Raw genomic sequence first — 15552 nt, forward strand, 5'->3', positions numbered from 1 at the left:
CCGGGTGCTGCAGAGGGCACCGGGCGAGACTGGTAGGGCCGAGAGGAGGAGGAACCCGGAGGGGGCCGGCGGGGGCCGGAGGCCTGCGCTGTGCAGGGCGGAGGTGCACCTCCAGGGCCAGTCCGCCGGGCCTCGCTGGTCTGCAGGTTCCAGTGGTCGGGATCCCGCGCGGAGCTCGCGGCAGAGCGCGGAGGAGGAGGAACGGCCAGTGGGCGGGGCCCATCCCGCGCCGGCAGCCAATGGGCGGAGCCCGTCCCGCGCCGGCAGCAAGTGGGCGTGGCCGGTCCCGCGCCGGCCACTTGTGGGCGGGGCCGTCCCGCGCCGGCAGCCAATGGGAGGGCGGGGCGGGGCCGGGCGCTCGGTCTGGCCGCGGGGTCTCCGGCGCTCGCGGGAGGCTCCGCGATGACCGCTCCGAGCCGGGGCGAGGCCGCCGAGGCGGGCAGGTAAGGGGCTGCGGCCCGCGGGGTCTCGGCGCCTGGGCCCCTTCTGGCCGCGGGGCAGGCACTCCGGGCCACCGGAATTTGGGCTCCGCTGCAGGACTGTCCGGGGGTGTCCGGGGCTGTCCGGGGGTGTCCGGGGCTGTCCGGGGTGTCCGGGGGTGTCCCGGGCTGTCCGGGGGTGTCCGGGGCTGTCCGGGGGTGTCCGGGGGTGTCCGGGGCTGTCCCGGGCTGTCCGGGGGTGTCCGGGGCTGTCCGGGGGTGTCCGGGGCTGTCCGGGGGTGTCCGGGGGTGTCCCGGGCTGTCCGGGGCTGTCCGGGGGTGTCCGGGGCTGTCCGGGGCTGTCCGGGGGTGTCCCGGGCTGTCCGGGGGTGTCCGGGGGTGTCCGGGGGTGTCCGGGGCTGTCCGGGGGTGTCCGGGGGTGCCCGGGGGTGTCCGGCTGTCCGGGGGTGTCCGGGGCTGTCCGGGGGTGTCCGGGGGTGTCCGGGGGTGTCCCGGGCTGTCCGGGGGTGTCCGGGGGTGTCCGGGGCTGTCCGGGGGTGTCCCGGGATGTCCGGGGCTGTCCGGGGGTGTCCGGGGCTGTCCGGGGCTGTCCGGGGGTGTCCGGGGGTGTCCGGGGCTGTCCGGGGGTGTCCCGGGATGTCCGGGGCTGTCCGGGGCTGTCCGGGGCTGTCCGGGGCTGTCCGGGGCTGTCCGGGGCTGTCCGGGGGTGTCCGGGGCTGTCCGGGGCTGTCCGGGGGTGTCCGGGGCTGGCCGGGGCTGTCCGGGGCTGGCCGGGGGTGTCCCGGGTGTCCGGGGCTGTCCGGGGTGTCCGGGGCTGTCCGGGGCTGTCCGGGGGTGTCGTCCGGGGCTGTCCGGGGTGTCCGGGGGTGTCCGGGGCTGTCCGGGGCTGTCCGGGGGTGTCCGGGGCTGTCCGGGGGTGTCCGGGGGTGTCCGGGGGTGTCCGGGCTGTCCGGGGGCTGTCCGGGGGTGTCCGGGGTGTCCGGGCTGTCCGGGGCTGTCCGGGGCTGTCCGGGGCTGTCCGGGGGTGTCCCGGGCTGTCCGGGGCTGTCCGGGGGCTGTCCGGGGGTGTCCGGTGTCCGGGGGTGTCCGGGGCTGTCCGGGGCTGTCCGGGGGTGTCCGGGGCTGTCCGGGCTGTCCGGGGCTGTCCGGGGCTGTCCGGGGCTGTCCGGGGGTGTCCGGAGCTGGCCGAGGCTGGCCGGGGGTGTCCGGGGGTGTCCGGGGGTGTCCCGGGCTGTCCGGGGGTGTCCGGGGGTGTCCGGGGGTGTCCCGGGATGTCCGGGGGTGTCCGGGGCTGTCCGGGGCTGTCCGGGGGTGTCCGGGGCTGTCCGGGGCTGTCCGGGGGTGTCCGGGGCTGTCCGGGGGTGTCCGGGGCTGTCCGGGGCTGTCCGGGGGTGTCCGGGGGTGTCCGGGGCTGTCCGGGGCTGTCCGGGGGTGTCCGGGGCTGTCCGGGGCTGTCCGGGGGTGTCCGGGGCTGTCCGGGGCTGTCCGGGGGTGTCCGGGGCTGTCCGGGGGTGTCCGGGGGTGTCCCGGGCTGTCCGGGGGTGTCCAGGGCTGCGCGGCGCGGCGGGGGCCCGGGCGCCTCCGGGGGCTGCGAGGTGTTGGCGGGGGCAGAGGGCCCGGCCGTGGGCGCCCCGTGCTCCGTCCCGGGGATGGGGGAAGCCCGCGCGGCCTCAGGACGTCGCTGTCCGTCCGTCCGTCCGTCCGTCCGTCCATCTATCCGTGCGTGCGGTCCGCAGCCGAGCCGGGTCCTTCGTCCTGGCGCCCCTCACCCCAAGTCGGGCGCTTCCTGCTGGTCCCGGAGCCCCCCCCCCCCCCCCCCCCGCCGGCTCGGCCCGCCGCGGCCCCGAGGCAGCTCGGAGCTGTCCGGGCACGACTCGGCCGCACCCGCGCTGCAGGGGCCGCCCCTCCGCCTGGAGACTGATCCAAAGTCGCGTCGGGAGGAGGGACGGTTCCTGCCGCGGAGCACGGGGCAAGGGGGCTGGGCAGGCTGGAGGTGCTGCTTCAGGTAGGCAAGGGCTGTGGTCTCCGCCCCGGAGGTCCCGGGCGCCGCGGGCGGGGCTGCTGGGGAGGACCGGCCGGAGCGAAGCTGCAGGTCCCAGCGCCGCAGCCTGAGCCCCGGAGGCAGCCAGGCCCGGCCGCCAGCGCGGGGCAGCGGGTGAACGTGCGGGTCCTGCCCCGGGCCGCCCGGCTGCACCCTCGGGGACCCCCCTGACCTGTTTTCAGAGGCCGGTGGGCCTCCACCCAGCTGTCATGTACCCTGATTTTCTTTGCTCGCCTCCCCCCTCCTCCTGGGTAAGGGTGTCCCGTCCTTGGGGGATCAGGCTCCCAGCGCTGAGAGAGGCGCCCGGGGTCTGTGAGGTCTTCGCCCCAGGTGCGCCTCTAGCTGGCTCCAAAGTCCAGCGCTTTTCAGAGACTAGACCCCGTAGTGAGGGGACCAGCACACCCCGTCTCCTGTGCTCCGATTGTGCTGGCTGGAGTCCGGCCCACGCTGATCGACACAGGTGAGGGTTTGACAGGGCCAGGGCAGCGGTGAGCATCTCTGGAGCAAATGGACAGGACCGGGTCCAGAGGGCAAAGCTGACGGAAGCTGTCACGGAGCTTCCAGGACTTTCCGCAGGGACCAAATGGAAGTTCTTCCTGACTTGCCTTAGGGAGAGGTTTCTGAATTAGCCTAGACTGGACAGCCCTGGCCCTGTCCATGCCCTGATGCTACAGGTGGCTTTCAAAATTCTGAACTTAGGTGAGCCCCCCAAAGGCTCCATGCAGAGAGAAAGACCTGTGCGCCAGCTCATCCCCCCCAGAGGACTCCCGAGGTGAGGTGGGGAGTACTCAACATGAGTCTATGCCAGCCAGGCTCCCGCTGATCTTACTAGCGCCTCTTGGGTGGCTCTGCCCAGTCCCTAACCTGGTTAAGATGTAGCCTGGGCGCGGAAGGCCACATACCGTGTCCACCCAACCAGCATGAAGGGCCTTCCTCTGGGAATCAGAAGTTGGTTCATAACTTGCTTGTCTCCTTTCCTGAAAAGTGAAAATAAGCCCCCACAATACTGCAGCTATCTCTGGTGCCAAGTGTAAGTTTGGGGTGGAGTCGGTCTGGGCCATTGTGTTGCTCTTCACCTGGACTGCAGGGCATCAATCTGGCACCATTTGTCATCACCAACCTTTGAAGCTTTGATTAATCCCCCAAGTGTTTACTAATGTAGGAAGGGAAGAAGAGGGGGAGACCAGAAGCCCCTGGGAACAGAGATTCCTGTGTGATAAGAAGCTAACCCCCACTCCCTCCAAGGATTACCTGCCTGCTATAGCACAGATTCCAGAAGGAAGGGTTTTTTCCCCCAAGAATGTAAGCCTCTACAGGGTAAGCTGTTTCCTCCCTTCTCCCTACCACATCGACACATTTTTACTGCTCTGGAAATGTTTGGTCATAGGGGCATCTGGAGGCCCAGTCGGTTAGGCATCTGCCTTTGGCTCGGGTCATGATCCCAGCGTCCTGGGATCGAGTCCTGCATCGGGCTCCCTGCCAAGCAAGGAGTCTGCTTCTCATTCTTCTTCTCCTGCTGCCCCTCTCCCCATACTCATCTCTCTCTCTCTTGCTGTCTCAAGTAAATGTTAAGAAATTGTTTGGTCTATATTAGGACTGGAGTTTTTTTTTTTTTTAACATTTTATTTATTCATGAGAGAGACAGAGAGAGAGGCAGAGACACAGGCAGAGGGAGAAGCAGGCTCCCTGCGGGGAGCCCGATGCAGGACTCAGTCCTAGAATCCCGGGATCACGACCTGAGCCAAAGGCAGACGCTCAACCACTGAGCCACCCAGGTGTTCCAGGACTGGAGTTTTAATAACCCTTGGAGTTTGAGCCACTCTTCAAGTCCTAGTCTTAAATTAACCGCATGTTTCCTCAGGTGATGTTTAATATCCACTAGAAAATCACATGGTGAGTTTTTGAAACAGATGTGTTTCTGGCGGGCACTATTTCTTTTTTTCTTTTTTCCTTTTTTAAATAATCTCTACACCCAATGTGGGGCTTGAACTTATAACCCTGAGATCAAGAGTCACTCTCTCTACTGACTAGCTAACCAGGTGCCCCACACTATTTCTATTTTAATCTGAAATAGGAAACACATAAAGAATTAGTTTAAATTGGGGGCGCCTGGGTGGCATAGTTGGTCAAGCGTCTGACTCTTGATTTCAGCTCCGGTCATAGTCCCAGGGTCCTGGAAAGGAGCCCCATGTCACACTCAGCACGATGTCTGCTTAAGACTCTCTCTCCCTCTCCTCTGCACTACCTCATCCCCCCTCTCTCACTTTCTCTCTCAAATAAATAAATAAATCTTGAAAAAAAAAAAGTGAGTTTAAATCAAACACGAATTGGGACACCTGGGTGGCTCAGTGGTTCAGCGTCTGCCTTTGACTCAGGGCGTGATCCCGGGGTCCTGGTATCGAGTCCCACATTGGGCTCCCCGCAGGAAGCCTGCTTCTCCCTCTGCCTGTGTCTCTGCCTCTCTCTCTCTCTCTGTCTCTCATGAATAAATAAATAAAATCTTTTAAAAAATAAATAAATCAAACATGAATTCCTTTTCCTTCTAACAGGGTGATGTGGGACATTGATGGTATATTAAATAATTGTCAAAATCGTAGTGGCCTTTTATTTCATTGGCATCTCTTTTCCTCTGACTTAGGGTCAGAGCAGCAGCATGGGTGGTATGTCTGAGCAAACAACTGGGACCAGTTATAAAGATTTTCTTTGTCTCTTCAGAAAAAAATTTAAATATTTCTATTTTGTGTTAACATTAACAGGATTATTCAAAACTTGCCCATACCAACCAGAGCCACACAAAGTGCTTTTTAAAATAATTTTTGAATTTAGAAGGACTATCCAGAAAAGTTATTTTAAAACAGCTCACTGACAGGGGCGCCTGGGTGGTTCAGTCGGTTACGTGTCTGATTCTTGGTTTCAGCTCCGGTCATGATCTCAGGGTCCTGAGGTTGAGCCCATGTTGGGCTCCCTGTTCAGTGGAGAAGCTACTTCTCCTCTCTCTCTCCCTGGCCCATGCACCAGCTCTCTCTCTCTCTAAAATAAATAAGTCTTTTTAAAAAGACTTAAAAATAAAATAAAACAACCTAGTGACAATACCTCAGACTTTATATTCATACTGGGCTTCCTTGACTACCAAACAGGTTGAAAAATGCTTATATTTTTCATCATTAAATCCTTTTCTTGCAGAAAAATTCAAACGTATATGAAAAGAGAGACTAGTATAATAAGCAGGATGTGCCCATCACGCAGTAATTATCAAGTTATGGGCCAGCCTTATTTCATATATATCTTCCTCCTCTCTCACACCTGGATTGTTTTGAAGCAAATCTAAGGTATTATTTGATCCAGAGCTATTTCAGTGTATATCTATAAAAGATAAAATCTTTTTTTTTTGAAAGGTAAAGTCTTTAAAAAATATGACTACAATACTGTTTTCACACCTAAAAAATAACAGTCACTCCTTAGAATCACCAGTGAGTTAGCATCTAAAGTTTCCCCATTGTCTCATAAATGTCTTTGTACCATTATTTAGTTTAATAAGGATCTGAATGAGGTTTATGCAATTGGTTAACATATTGAATCTTTATATCTATATCTCTATAATGTAATATATAGATCCCCCTACCATTTCTTCTTTTTTTTTCCCTTGAAATTTTTAACTAATCTCCATACCCAGCATTGAGCTTGAACTCACACCCTGAGATCATCAAGAGTTGCATGCTCTACTGACTGAGCCCATCAGGTGCCCCTTCCTTGCAATTTATTTGTTGAAAAAAATCAGATTATTTGTCCAATACCATTTCCCAGTTTGTTGATGGTGTTCAAAATGTTCCTGTGAGCCCTGTATTTCCTATAACTTGGGGTTGGTCAGATTCAAGAAGGTATTAAGCACTGGAGGGGTTAGGTTAGCACAGGATCATTAGACCTAGTTCTTTGTCTTGGGGGATGTTAGTGGCCACTGATGATTATTTCCCTTAGACACATTATTCATTAGGACTTTAAAATGATGTTGCTCTAATTCTATCACTTTTTCACCATCTATTAGCTTGAATCTTTCTATAAAGAAATGCCCTTTCTTTAACTATTTGGTCACTGAGGTATAGCACTAACAGTGGAGATCTAGTTTTATTAAGGAAGGGACAGGATGACATAGGTTTGTTCCTTGGTGAAGGATCATTAGTTAGGACAAGGTCCATTTGGGTGTTGGAAAGAACTTTCTAACAGAACTTTCTGCATGACACACCTGATGGATGATATTCACATGTAGGTACACATTTTTAGATCCCTTGTACCTGATTGCAACTTTACCTTTTTTTTTCTTTAATCCACTGGACTATTTATTTCCTTATAACAAGTTCCTTGATGTGGGTAACACTGAATGAGGTGTTTGTTTGTTTGTTTTTTTCCTTTAAGTCATTCTCAGATATGTAGTCCCTGTGATAGAATGATAAAAAGAGGCTTAGTTAAAGACCTGGATTCAGTTCCTTTCTCCTGAGTTATTACTACTGGCTCTGAGCCTCCCTTTCTTTATCCATAAGACAGAGTCACATCTGGCTTGCTTCAAAGGTTCTCAGGCTGTGCAATGGCTTGAGAGAGATGCCACCAAAAGTTAGTTCCCCTGCAGTGCTTCCACCTTTGAGAATCTGAGACCAGGCCTCTCTAAGGATCCAGCCCCAGCTTTAAGAAATCTTTAGGTCTGCTTTCCTTTCAAAGGTGCAAAGTTCATTTTTCTGAAATAAATTTTATATTTAGAGATAATTGTAGATTCACATGCAATTGTATGAAGTAATGCAAAGATCTCACATATCTTTCACCCAGTTTCTCCCAGTGTAACATCCTGTATAATGAGAGCACCATGGCACAACCAGAAAACTGACATTGATATAACCCATTGACCTTATTTGGATCTCACTGGTTTTACATACACTGGTGTGTGTGTGTGTGTGTGTGTGTGTGTGTTTAGTTTTGTGCAGTGTTATCACATGTGGGGATTTGGCAAAGTCCATTTTAAAAATCAAGGTTTCTTTTTCTGTTGGATTTAGAGGGTTTTCACGTAAGAAGAGTGAGGTGTTAGGAATTTGGAGTTTCAGAGGTGTTTATTATTATTGCTGTGCCCTTGAAACAAGTCTTTTTCTTGCTATCTCTTTCTCCTTCCTTTTTATTCTTTCCATCAAATGAAAGTACTTCATTGTGATCATAAAATTCAGGCAAAGTGTGCAGGAAAGTATAAAGAAGAAAAATTTTAAAAACACCTAAAATCCCAACTCATGGAGAAAAATATTGTTGGAATTTTGGTGAGCATCCTTCCCACTTATATTTTATTATGCATGCTGTTCTATATAATGCTTTTCCCAATGTTATGTAATATTATTCTTTTTAAGAATAAAGTTAGGGCTTCATAGAGATTTAGTTTTAATAAATAACTTGATAAATATCAGTTTAATTGTTACCCAGCCTTTCATTCCATGAATAAACTGCAATTTGTTCATGCCCTATTGTTCTTTTTTTCTTCTAACTACAGTTCAGTGAACATTCTGATACATTTAAATTTGTGTCCAGTTGTTTTCTAAGAATAGGTTGTTAGAGGTTGAATTTATGGGTGGGATGGGTATCTACATATGAAATGTATGTACCTTTTCTCACCCTGCCCTACCACGCAGTATTGGGTAAGACTGCCCATTCATTAGCATGTTGATCGACAGTAGATATATATTTTTTTTTAATTTTTATTTATTTATGATAGTCACAGAGAGAGAGAGAGAGGCAGAGACATAGGCAGAGGGAGAGGCAGGCTCCATGCACCGGGAGCCCGACATGGGATTCGATCCCGGGTCTCCAGGATCGCGCCCTGGGCCAAAGGCAGGCGCTAAACCGCTGCGCCACCCAGGGATCCCTTGACAGTAGATATTATTAAACTTTTAGGCCTTTGGCATTTAATAAGTAAAAAAGAAGATATCATATCTACCTTTTATTTTAAATATTAAAAAAGTAATCTTTATTGTTTTTGCTGATTTTGAAAGTATTACATGCCTGTTATAATAAGCTTAAATAAAAGAGAAATTAAAGAGAGTAAAAATCACCCTATAATTCTCACACGAGATAGAATCACTCTGGTTTGATAAATACCCTTAGGTATAGAAGGTTAAATTTTATAAATGGATTAATTATATCTTACTAATCTATACCTACTTTTCACTAAACAACACATATTGAACTTTTTTTCTATGAGCACATGCAACTATATTCCACTATTTTAGTCAATTGCACAGGAATCTATGATATTGATAAAATATTATTTAGGCATTTCCACTTTTTTCATATAATTGTTAACCATATGAATATAAATTTTTGCCTACTTGTCCATCTATTTTCCTTATACCAAGTTTCTGTGAGATGGAATTGTTGGTTCAAAGGATCTGTAGATTTGTGATACATCCTTGGTGATACTGAGCACTGTAATTTTTTAAGTTTTACCAATAAGATAGTTAAGAGAAATATTTCTTCTTTTGTGACTTGCCTGTTCAATATTCTTTGCTCACTTTTCTATTAGATCGTTTACATCTTCTTACTGACTTGGATGAGCTCATTATATGTTTAAAAATATCAATTTTTTATTACATTTTGATATACAAAGTTTTTAATTTTTTTTAAATTTTTTTAAAAATTTATTTATGATAGTCACAGAGAGAGAGAGAGAGAGAGGCAGAGACACAGGCAGAGGGAGAAGCGGGCTCCATGCACCGGGAGCCCGACATGGGATTCGATCCCGGGTCTCCAGGATCGCGCCCTGGGCTAAAGGCAGGCGCTAAACCGCTGCGCCACCCAGGGATCCCAAAGTTTTTAATTTTTTATGCAATTAAATCTTTTATGTGTTCTGGATTTTACATCTTGCTTAGAAAGATCTTTCCTAATATGTTCATGTCCTCCTGTATTTTATTTTAGTTCTTTATTTAGAAAATTTTTGGGGATCCCTGGGTGGCGCAGCCGTTTGGCGCCTGCCTTTGGCCCAGGGCGCGATCCTGGAGACCCGGGATCGAATCCCACGTCGGGCTCCCGGTGCATGGAGCCTGCTTCTCCCTCTGCCTGTGTCTCTGCCTCTCTCTCTCTCTGTGACTATCATAAATAAATAAAAATTAAAATAAAAAAATTAAAAAAAAAAAAAAAAAAGAAAATTTTGGATGTTTAATCTCCTTGGAATTTATTTTTGTGAATGGTGTGAGATAGCCAATTGCCTCAATATCATTTATTGGACAATCCATTCTTCTCTTACTTATTTTGAAACACCTTCTTTATCAGGTACTAAGTTCTCAGATATCCATAGATCATGTTCTGGACTCCCTGTTAGGAACTGTTTATCTTTCCTAAGGCAGTAAATACCATTGTATTTTGATTGCTCTAGCTGTGATTGCTCTCGCTTTGTTTGGACATCTGGTAGGGCAAGCCCTTGCGTTAAATTTGAAATAAATTCACTTCTTTAAAAACTTTGAAAAAAAAAAAAAAACTTTGAATCTTCCCACTCAAGAAGATGACTTTATTCAAGTCTTCTTTTATGTCATTTAAAAAATGTCTGTGGTTTTCTTCTTGTGGACTTTCTACATAGTAAAAGTTTATTCTTGGATGTTTTATATGTATTGTTGCCATATCAATAGAATCATTTTCCCCAATATATTTTATAATGTTTATATATTTTATAATATATATGTGTATATAAATAAATATAGATAGATAGATTTTATCATGGGTCTATAGAGAAACTATTGACTTTTATGTAGATCTTATAATCCCTAGAATAATAAACTCCGTAGGAGCTCAGTATGTGTCTATCCCTCCCACAGCCCTGTCTAACCCAGTGTCCAAATATAAGAATGTCTAGGCCACTTTCTTTTCTTTTCTTTTTTTTTTCAGTTGATTGTGTGTCCTCTAGATAGTTTATCTTACCATCTTTCAAATAAAAATTCTCTTTTTCGGGGAGCTCCTGGTTGGCCGAGTCAGTGGGGCATGCAACTCTTGATCTCGGGGTGGTGAGTTCAAAATCCATGCTGGGTATAGAGCTGACTTTAAAAAAAAAAAAGAGAGAGAATAAAAATAAATTTAAAACACTCTCTTTTTAGCGTCTAAAGCTTTTCTTTCTTTTTCTTGCTTTTGTGCCTTGGCTGGAACCTCCAGAACCTTGTGGGATAATAAGGGCAAGAGCAGGGGTTCCTTGGAAGTTTCCACCCATTAGACCATCAGGAGCCTCCCCCGCCCGCCCCCCCGGAGGAAGAGGTCCCAGGCCTTGCAAGGCCCTAAGACCAGGTCGGGGTTCTGGCCCCGGGACCCTGGCAGCTGGGGGCATCAGCAGCACGGCAGCCCCAGGTGTGGCATTCGGGGTGCGGGTGCCCCGGGGGGAGGAGAGGCTCCACAGGTGAGGATGCAGGCGCGGCTGGACCCTGGGGTGGGGGGCACAGGGGACCAGAGGGGCTCTCAGAGGCCTGTCCCCGCTGGGTGTCCCGGGGGCACCCACCAGCCTGGGTGAGAGGCAAGGAGGAGCAGGCCAGCAGGGTCCCTGCGGTGCAGGGGCTCAGGGCCCGGCCTCCGCCTCCCTGCCTGAAACCCTCCTGGGCTCCCAGGGCAACTCCCTCTATGGCCTCTAGTTTTCTTCCTACCTCTCGGCTCCCTCTCCCCTAGTCCCCTGGGGGCCTCTCCCCCCCAGATCCTTAAGTGGTGGTGCTTCTTTGGGTCCCAGATGCCCCTCCTCCCCCTCCTCCTCCTCAAGATCTAACCCACATACCACAAAATCCACCCTTTGAAAGTGTACAACTCAGTGGCTTTCATGTGTTCCCCCAGTTGTGCAGCTCTCCCTACTGTTGAATTCCAGACCAGTTTTGTCACCCCAAAAAGAAACCCTATGCACATGAGTCACTTCCCATTTCCCCTTCCCCCAGCATCTTGGCAGCCACTCATCTCCTGTCTCCCTGGATTTGCCAGTTCTCCACACTTCCCGTCCTCGGAATCCTACAGCACGGGGTCTTTCCTAACTGGCTTCCTTCGCTTGGTGTGTAGGGTTTTTAAGGTTCTTTCATATTGTAGCTTGAATCAGTCCTTCCCTCCTTTTCCTGGCTCAGTACTATCCCACCGCAGGGATGTACCGCAGTTTCTCTGTTCTCACTTGATGGGTATTTGAGCTGTTTCCATTCTGGGGGGCTAATTATCATAATTCCACGAGCCTTATTGTATAAGATTTTGTGTGGACACGTTTTCAGTTCTCTCCGGGCGTGTACCCAGGAGTGCCATTGCCCTGTCATATAGTAACTCTATGGTTAACCGTTTGAGGAACCACCAGACTGGTTTCCAAAGCAGTTGTACCATTTTGCATTCCCACTAGCAATATATGAGGGTTCAATTTCTCTGCGTCCTCACCAACACCTAATATTGGTTATGGTCTCCCGGCGGGCGTGAAGTGATATCTGATTGTGGTTTCGGTTTGTATTTCTCCAGTGGCTAATGATGTTGAGCATCTTTTCATGTCCTTATTGGTCACTTGACATCACCTGGAGGAAAATGTTTCTTCAAACATTTGCCCATTTTTAGTTGGATTACTTGTCTTTAGCATTCATTTTTAAAAAATTTTTAAATTAATTAATTTATATCATTCAATTTTAAGAGTTCTTTTTAGTGCCTCAGTGATGTACTCTTGGTTTGGGCTCCAGTGGGGATCTCAGGGTGGTGAGATTGAGTCCTGGATCGGGCTCCACCTTCAGCGTGGAGTCTGCTTGGGTTTCTCTCTTCCTCTCCTTGGGCCCCTCTCCCCACCTCCCGCACACATGTGTGCACACTCTCTCCCTCTCCCTCAAATCCTTAGGAAAAAAAATATTTCTTAAAAAATTTTTATTTTAATTGTGGTCAAGGAAAACACATAACATAAAACTTATCATCTTAACCATTTCTAGTGCATTTATACAGTTCAGTAGTGTTAAGCATATTCATATTGTTGTGCAACTGGTCTCCAGAAATTTTTGATCTTGCGAAACTGAAATATTCATTAAATACGTCTCCACTTTCTCCTCCTTCCAGCCCTTGGCAACCACCATTCCACTTTCTGTTTCTTTGAATTTGATACTCTAGGTACTTTTCATAAGTAGAATCACACGGTATTTATCTTTGGAGTTCTTTATATATTTTGGATATTAGTCTTTTATCAGATATATGATTTGCTAATATTTTATCTCATTCTGTGGGTTGTCTTCACTTTCTTGATGATATCATTAGCAACACAAAGTTTTCCAATTTTGATAAGGCTCATTTTATCTTTCTTTTTATTTCCTTTTGATATCATATCTTGAGAGACCATTGCCTAATCAAAGGTCACAAAGATTTACACCTGTTTTCTTCTAAAAGTTTTGTGGTATTAGCTCTAACATTTTAAAGCTTATTTTTATATATGGTGTGAGCTAGGGGTCCAACTTAATTCTTTTGCATGTGAATATCTTGCTTTCCCAGTCCCATTTGTTGAAAACACTAATCTTTCTCCTATTTGGTTTTGGTACCTCTATTGATAGCTTCTCTTCTTTGTGTATTGACTTTCCTAGCTCCTGCACTCATTCTTGGGCCAGTAACTCAGAAATTTATCCCTTTATCCTTGACCTTTTTTCTGAGCTCCTTATTCCTAAATAGCTTGACATCTCCACTTAAATGTTTCTCACAGAACTTTAAGACAACTCAGGTTGTTTCTTCGAATATGCCTTTTTTTTTTCCGATGTATTTTCCTGTTTCATCTCAGCAAAACAGAGCAGTATCCTACTTGTTTATGCCAGATATCTGGGCTCATACTTGATATTTTTTCTCTTATACCTCACATCCAGTGGATTACCAGGCCAGGTTGATTTTATTTCGAAATATATATCCTGAATCCATCCCTGGCCTCCATCACCACTGCCACCAAGTCTGGGACATCATCTCTCCGTTGGAATCCGGTCTCCTAACTGCTCTGTCTCCATGGAGAAATTTTAAACATAAAAAAAGGAGAGAGTTGTAGGATGGATCCCCATGTATCCATCACCCTGCTGTAATAACCATCAATAGAAGATTGTCCCTGTTTCATCAATACTTACCTTTACTCCCCCTTCCCCACCTCCTTTGGATTACTTTCAAGCGAATCTATGTGTCAGAATGATCTCTTTAAGATACAAAGTTGATAGTGTATTTCCCTGTTTAAATCCCTTTATTGATTCCCCACTGCTTTTAAGAAAATGACCAAAACCCTTACAGGGGTTCCCCCTGCATGATCTGGCCCTGCCAACCTCGCTAGCCTCATTGTTCACCACTTCACTACTTCCACCCTCTAAACACAAAGGCTCTGTTTAGGTGCTTCATACATGCTACACACCTCTGGTCTCAGGGCCTTTGCACACCCATCATAAACCCTCTACAATGACCCCTTTCTAATTCCTTCCAAATACCCGCCCCCCATCTGATCAGCATACATTGGCTATCAGCTCAAAATGCCACTGCTTCTTAGGGAAATCCTCCCTGCTTTCCAATGCTGAGTCAGGACTCCCTGACAGGGGTCCAACTAGGACACTGTGCTCTTCTTTCATAGCGTAGATTACACAGTTATAATTATGTGTTGATTTGTATAAATATTTGTTTCATGTCTGCCTCTCCCGCCAGGCATTTCGGGGATAGCAGCTTGCCTTATCCCTCCTAGTATACACAGCACTGACACAGAGCTGGTGTTTGCAGTTGGGAGGCAGAGAGGCTGGCGGCCCTTTAAGGACCATGATCCTGCCAGCCTCTCCTGGGAGAGGAGACCCTTTGACCACAGGATGGTCAGTGGCCATTTGCAGTTCACCCAGCTCCTAACTCTGCCTTGTTTTTTCCCCTCAGACAACATCTGCTTTCCTTCTTGGGCTGAGGCTTTCTCGCCCCTTTGCAGAGAGAAACTGAGGCCCAAGAGAGAGGGAGTGGCTTCTCCAAGCCCCCATAGCAGTGAGAGGGGTTTCCAGGCCCGCCTCTCTGTTTTCCTGCCCCGACTCCCCCAGGCTTGGGGCCACAGACAGGGATCCGGAGGTGGGTGTTACAGGCTGGTGGGAATGGGGTGCGCTGGGTGGTATCCATGGCTGGACGGAGCGGACTTGTCCCGGGAGCAGCCAAGCCCCCTGGCAGCCCTGAGTGGGGGCGCTGGGTGGCTGGGGCTGCCTGGGGGTCCTCCCTGGGCAGGCCCGGCACAGGGCAGCCTCCAGGAGCACAGGGGTGCTCTGTTTCTTAATGAAAGCCAGTCTGTGTTTAGACCTGAATGACCAGCTTCTTGTCTGGAAAGGGCCAGGCCCTAAGTGGCCGGCCAAGAAAAAGTGGTCTGTGCCTGCGTCCAGGGGTGGCAGCTCGCACAGATGCTTCTGCAGCAGCAGGGCGCCGTGGGGTGAGGCCCGCAGCAGGCCGGTCACCCCCCGCAGCACCAGCTGCCTGCTCCACGGTGCAGCCCGGGCTAACCCTGGACATCCCAGGAGCTAAGCGTCCATGCTTCGGCTCTTTGTCCTGTTTGTCTCCTTGGTGACTGTCCTCGCTCCGCAGGCCTCTGAGCTCTGGCCTCAGACCTCCCGTGGAGGCGGGGGAGGAGAGGTGGGGTGCTGGGCCCAGGTGCTGTCTGGCTGCAGCCCCGGGGAGAGGTGCAGAGGTGCAGCTCAAGCATTGAGCTCTGTGGGTGCCTCTGTGCCTGCTTCCCCCGGGGCAGCTGGACGTCTAGGCACCCTGCAAGGTGCATGGGGACACAGAGCTCTCAGTGCTGCAGGCAGGGGGGTTCAGGCTCAGCCGGCAAGGCTCTGAGACAACCCCCCCCTCTGGGGGGAGGCCTTAGCCTCTCAGATCCCCACAGCAGCCCTGAGGATCTGCAGGTCAGACTGGGGATTTGCCCCTATTTTACAAGGGAGCAGACCCAGAGAAGGTGACAGGGGGTGGGGGTGGGGGAGTGGGGGGGTGGGAGGGTGGCGGGGGTAGGGCTCGAGGGCAGCCAGAAGCAAACTGGAGTGACTTGCTCTCCCTCCAGGCCTTGTGTTTGGGTCCCGAGGTCCCAGTGCTGCTGAACCAACTACAGAGGAG

General features: G+C 50.2%; 1 protein-coding gene across 5 annotated transcripts in view; it reads left to right on the plus strand.

Moving 5' to 3' along the window:
* The first annotated feature begins 375 nt into the window (after window positions 1–375).
* GRAMD2A (GRAM domain containing 2A) overlaps window positions 376–15552 on the plus strand; it is a 33149-nt gene continuing 17972 nt past the window's right edge. For 4 of the 5 annotated variants that reach the window (XM_041744584.1, XM_041744583.1, XM_041744585.1 and 1 more), the window contains exon 1: window positions 376–443. In XM_041744584.1, coding sequence (XP_041600518.1) covers window positions 403–443 — 41 coding nt within the window. In that variant the 5' untranslated portion in view covers window positions 376–402. Of the gene's footprint in view, window positions 444–14479; window positions 14527–15552 lie in introns of those variants that run through there. The other variant, XM_041744581.1, reaches the window with a different exon arrangement.

Source organism: Vulpes lagopus, chromosome 2 (genome assembly GCF_018345385.1).
Source record: "Vulpes lagopus strain Blue_001 chromosome 2, ASM1834538v1, whole genome shotgun sequence".
Classification (NCBI taxonomy): domain Eukaryota; kingdom Metazoa; phylum Chordata; class Mammalia; order Carnivora; family Canidae; genus Vulpes; species Vulpes lagopus.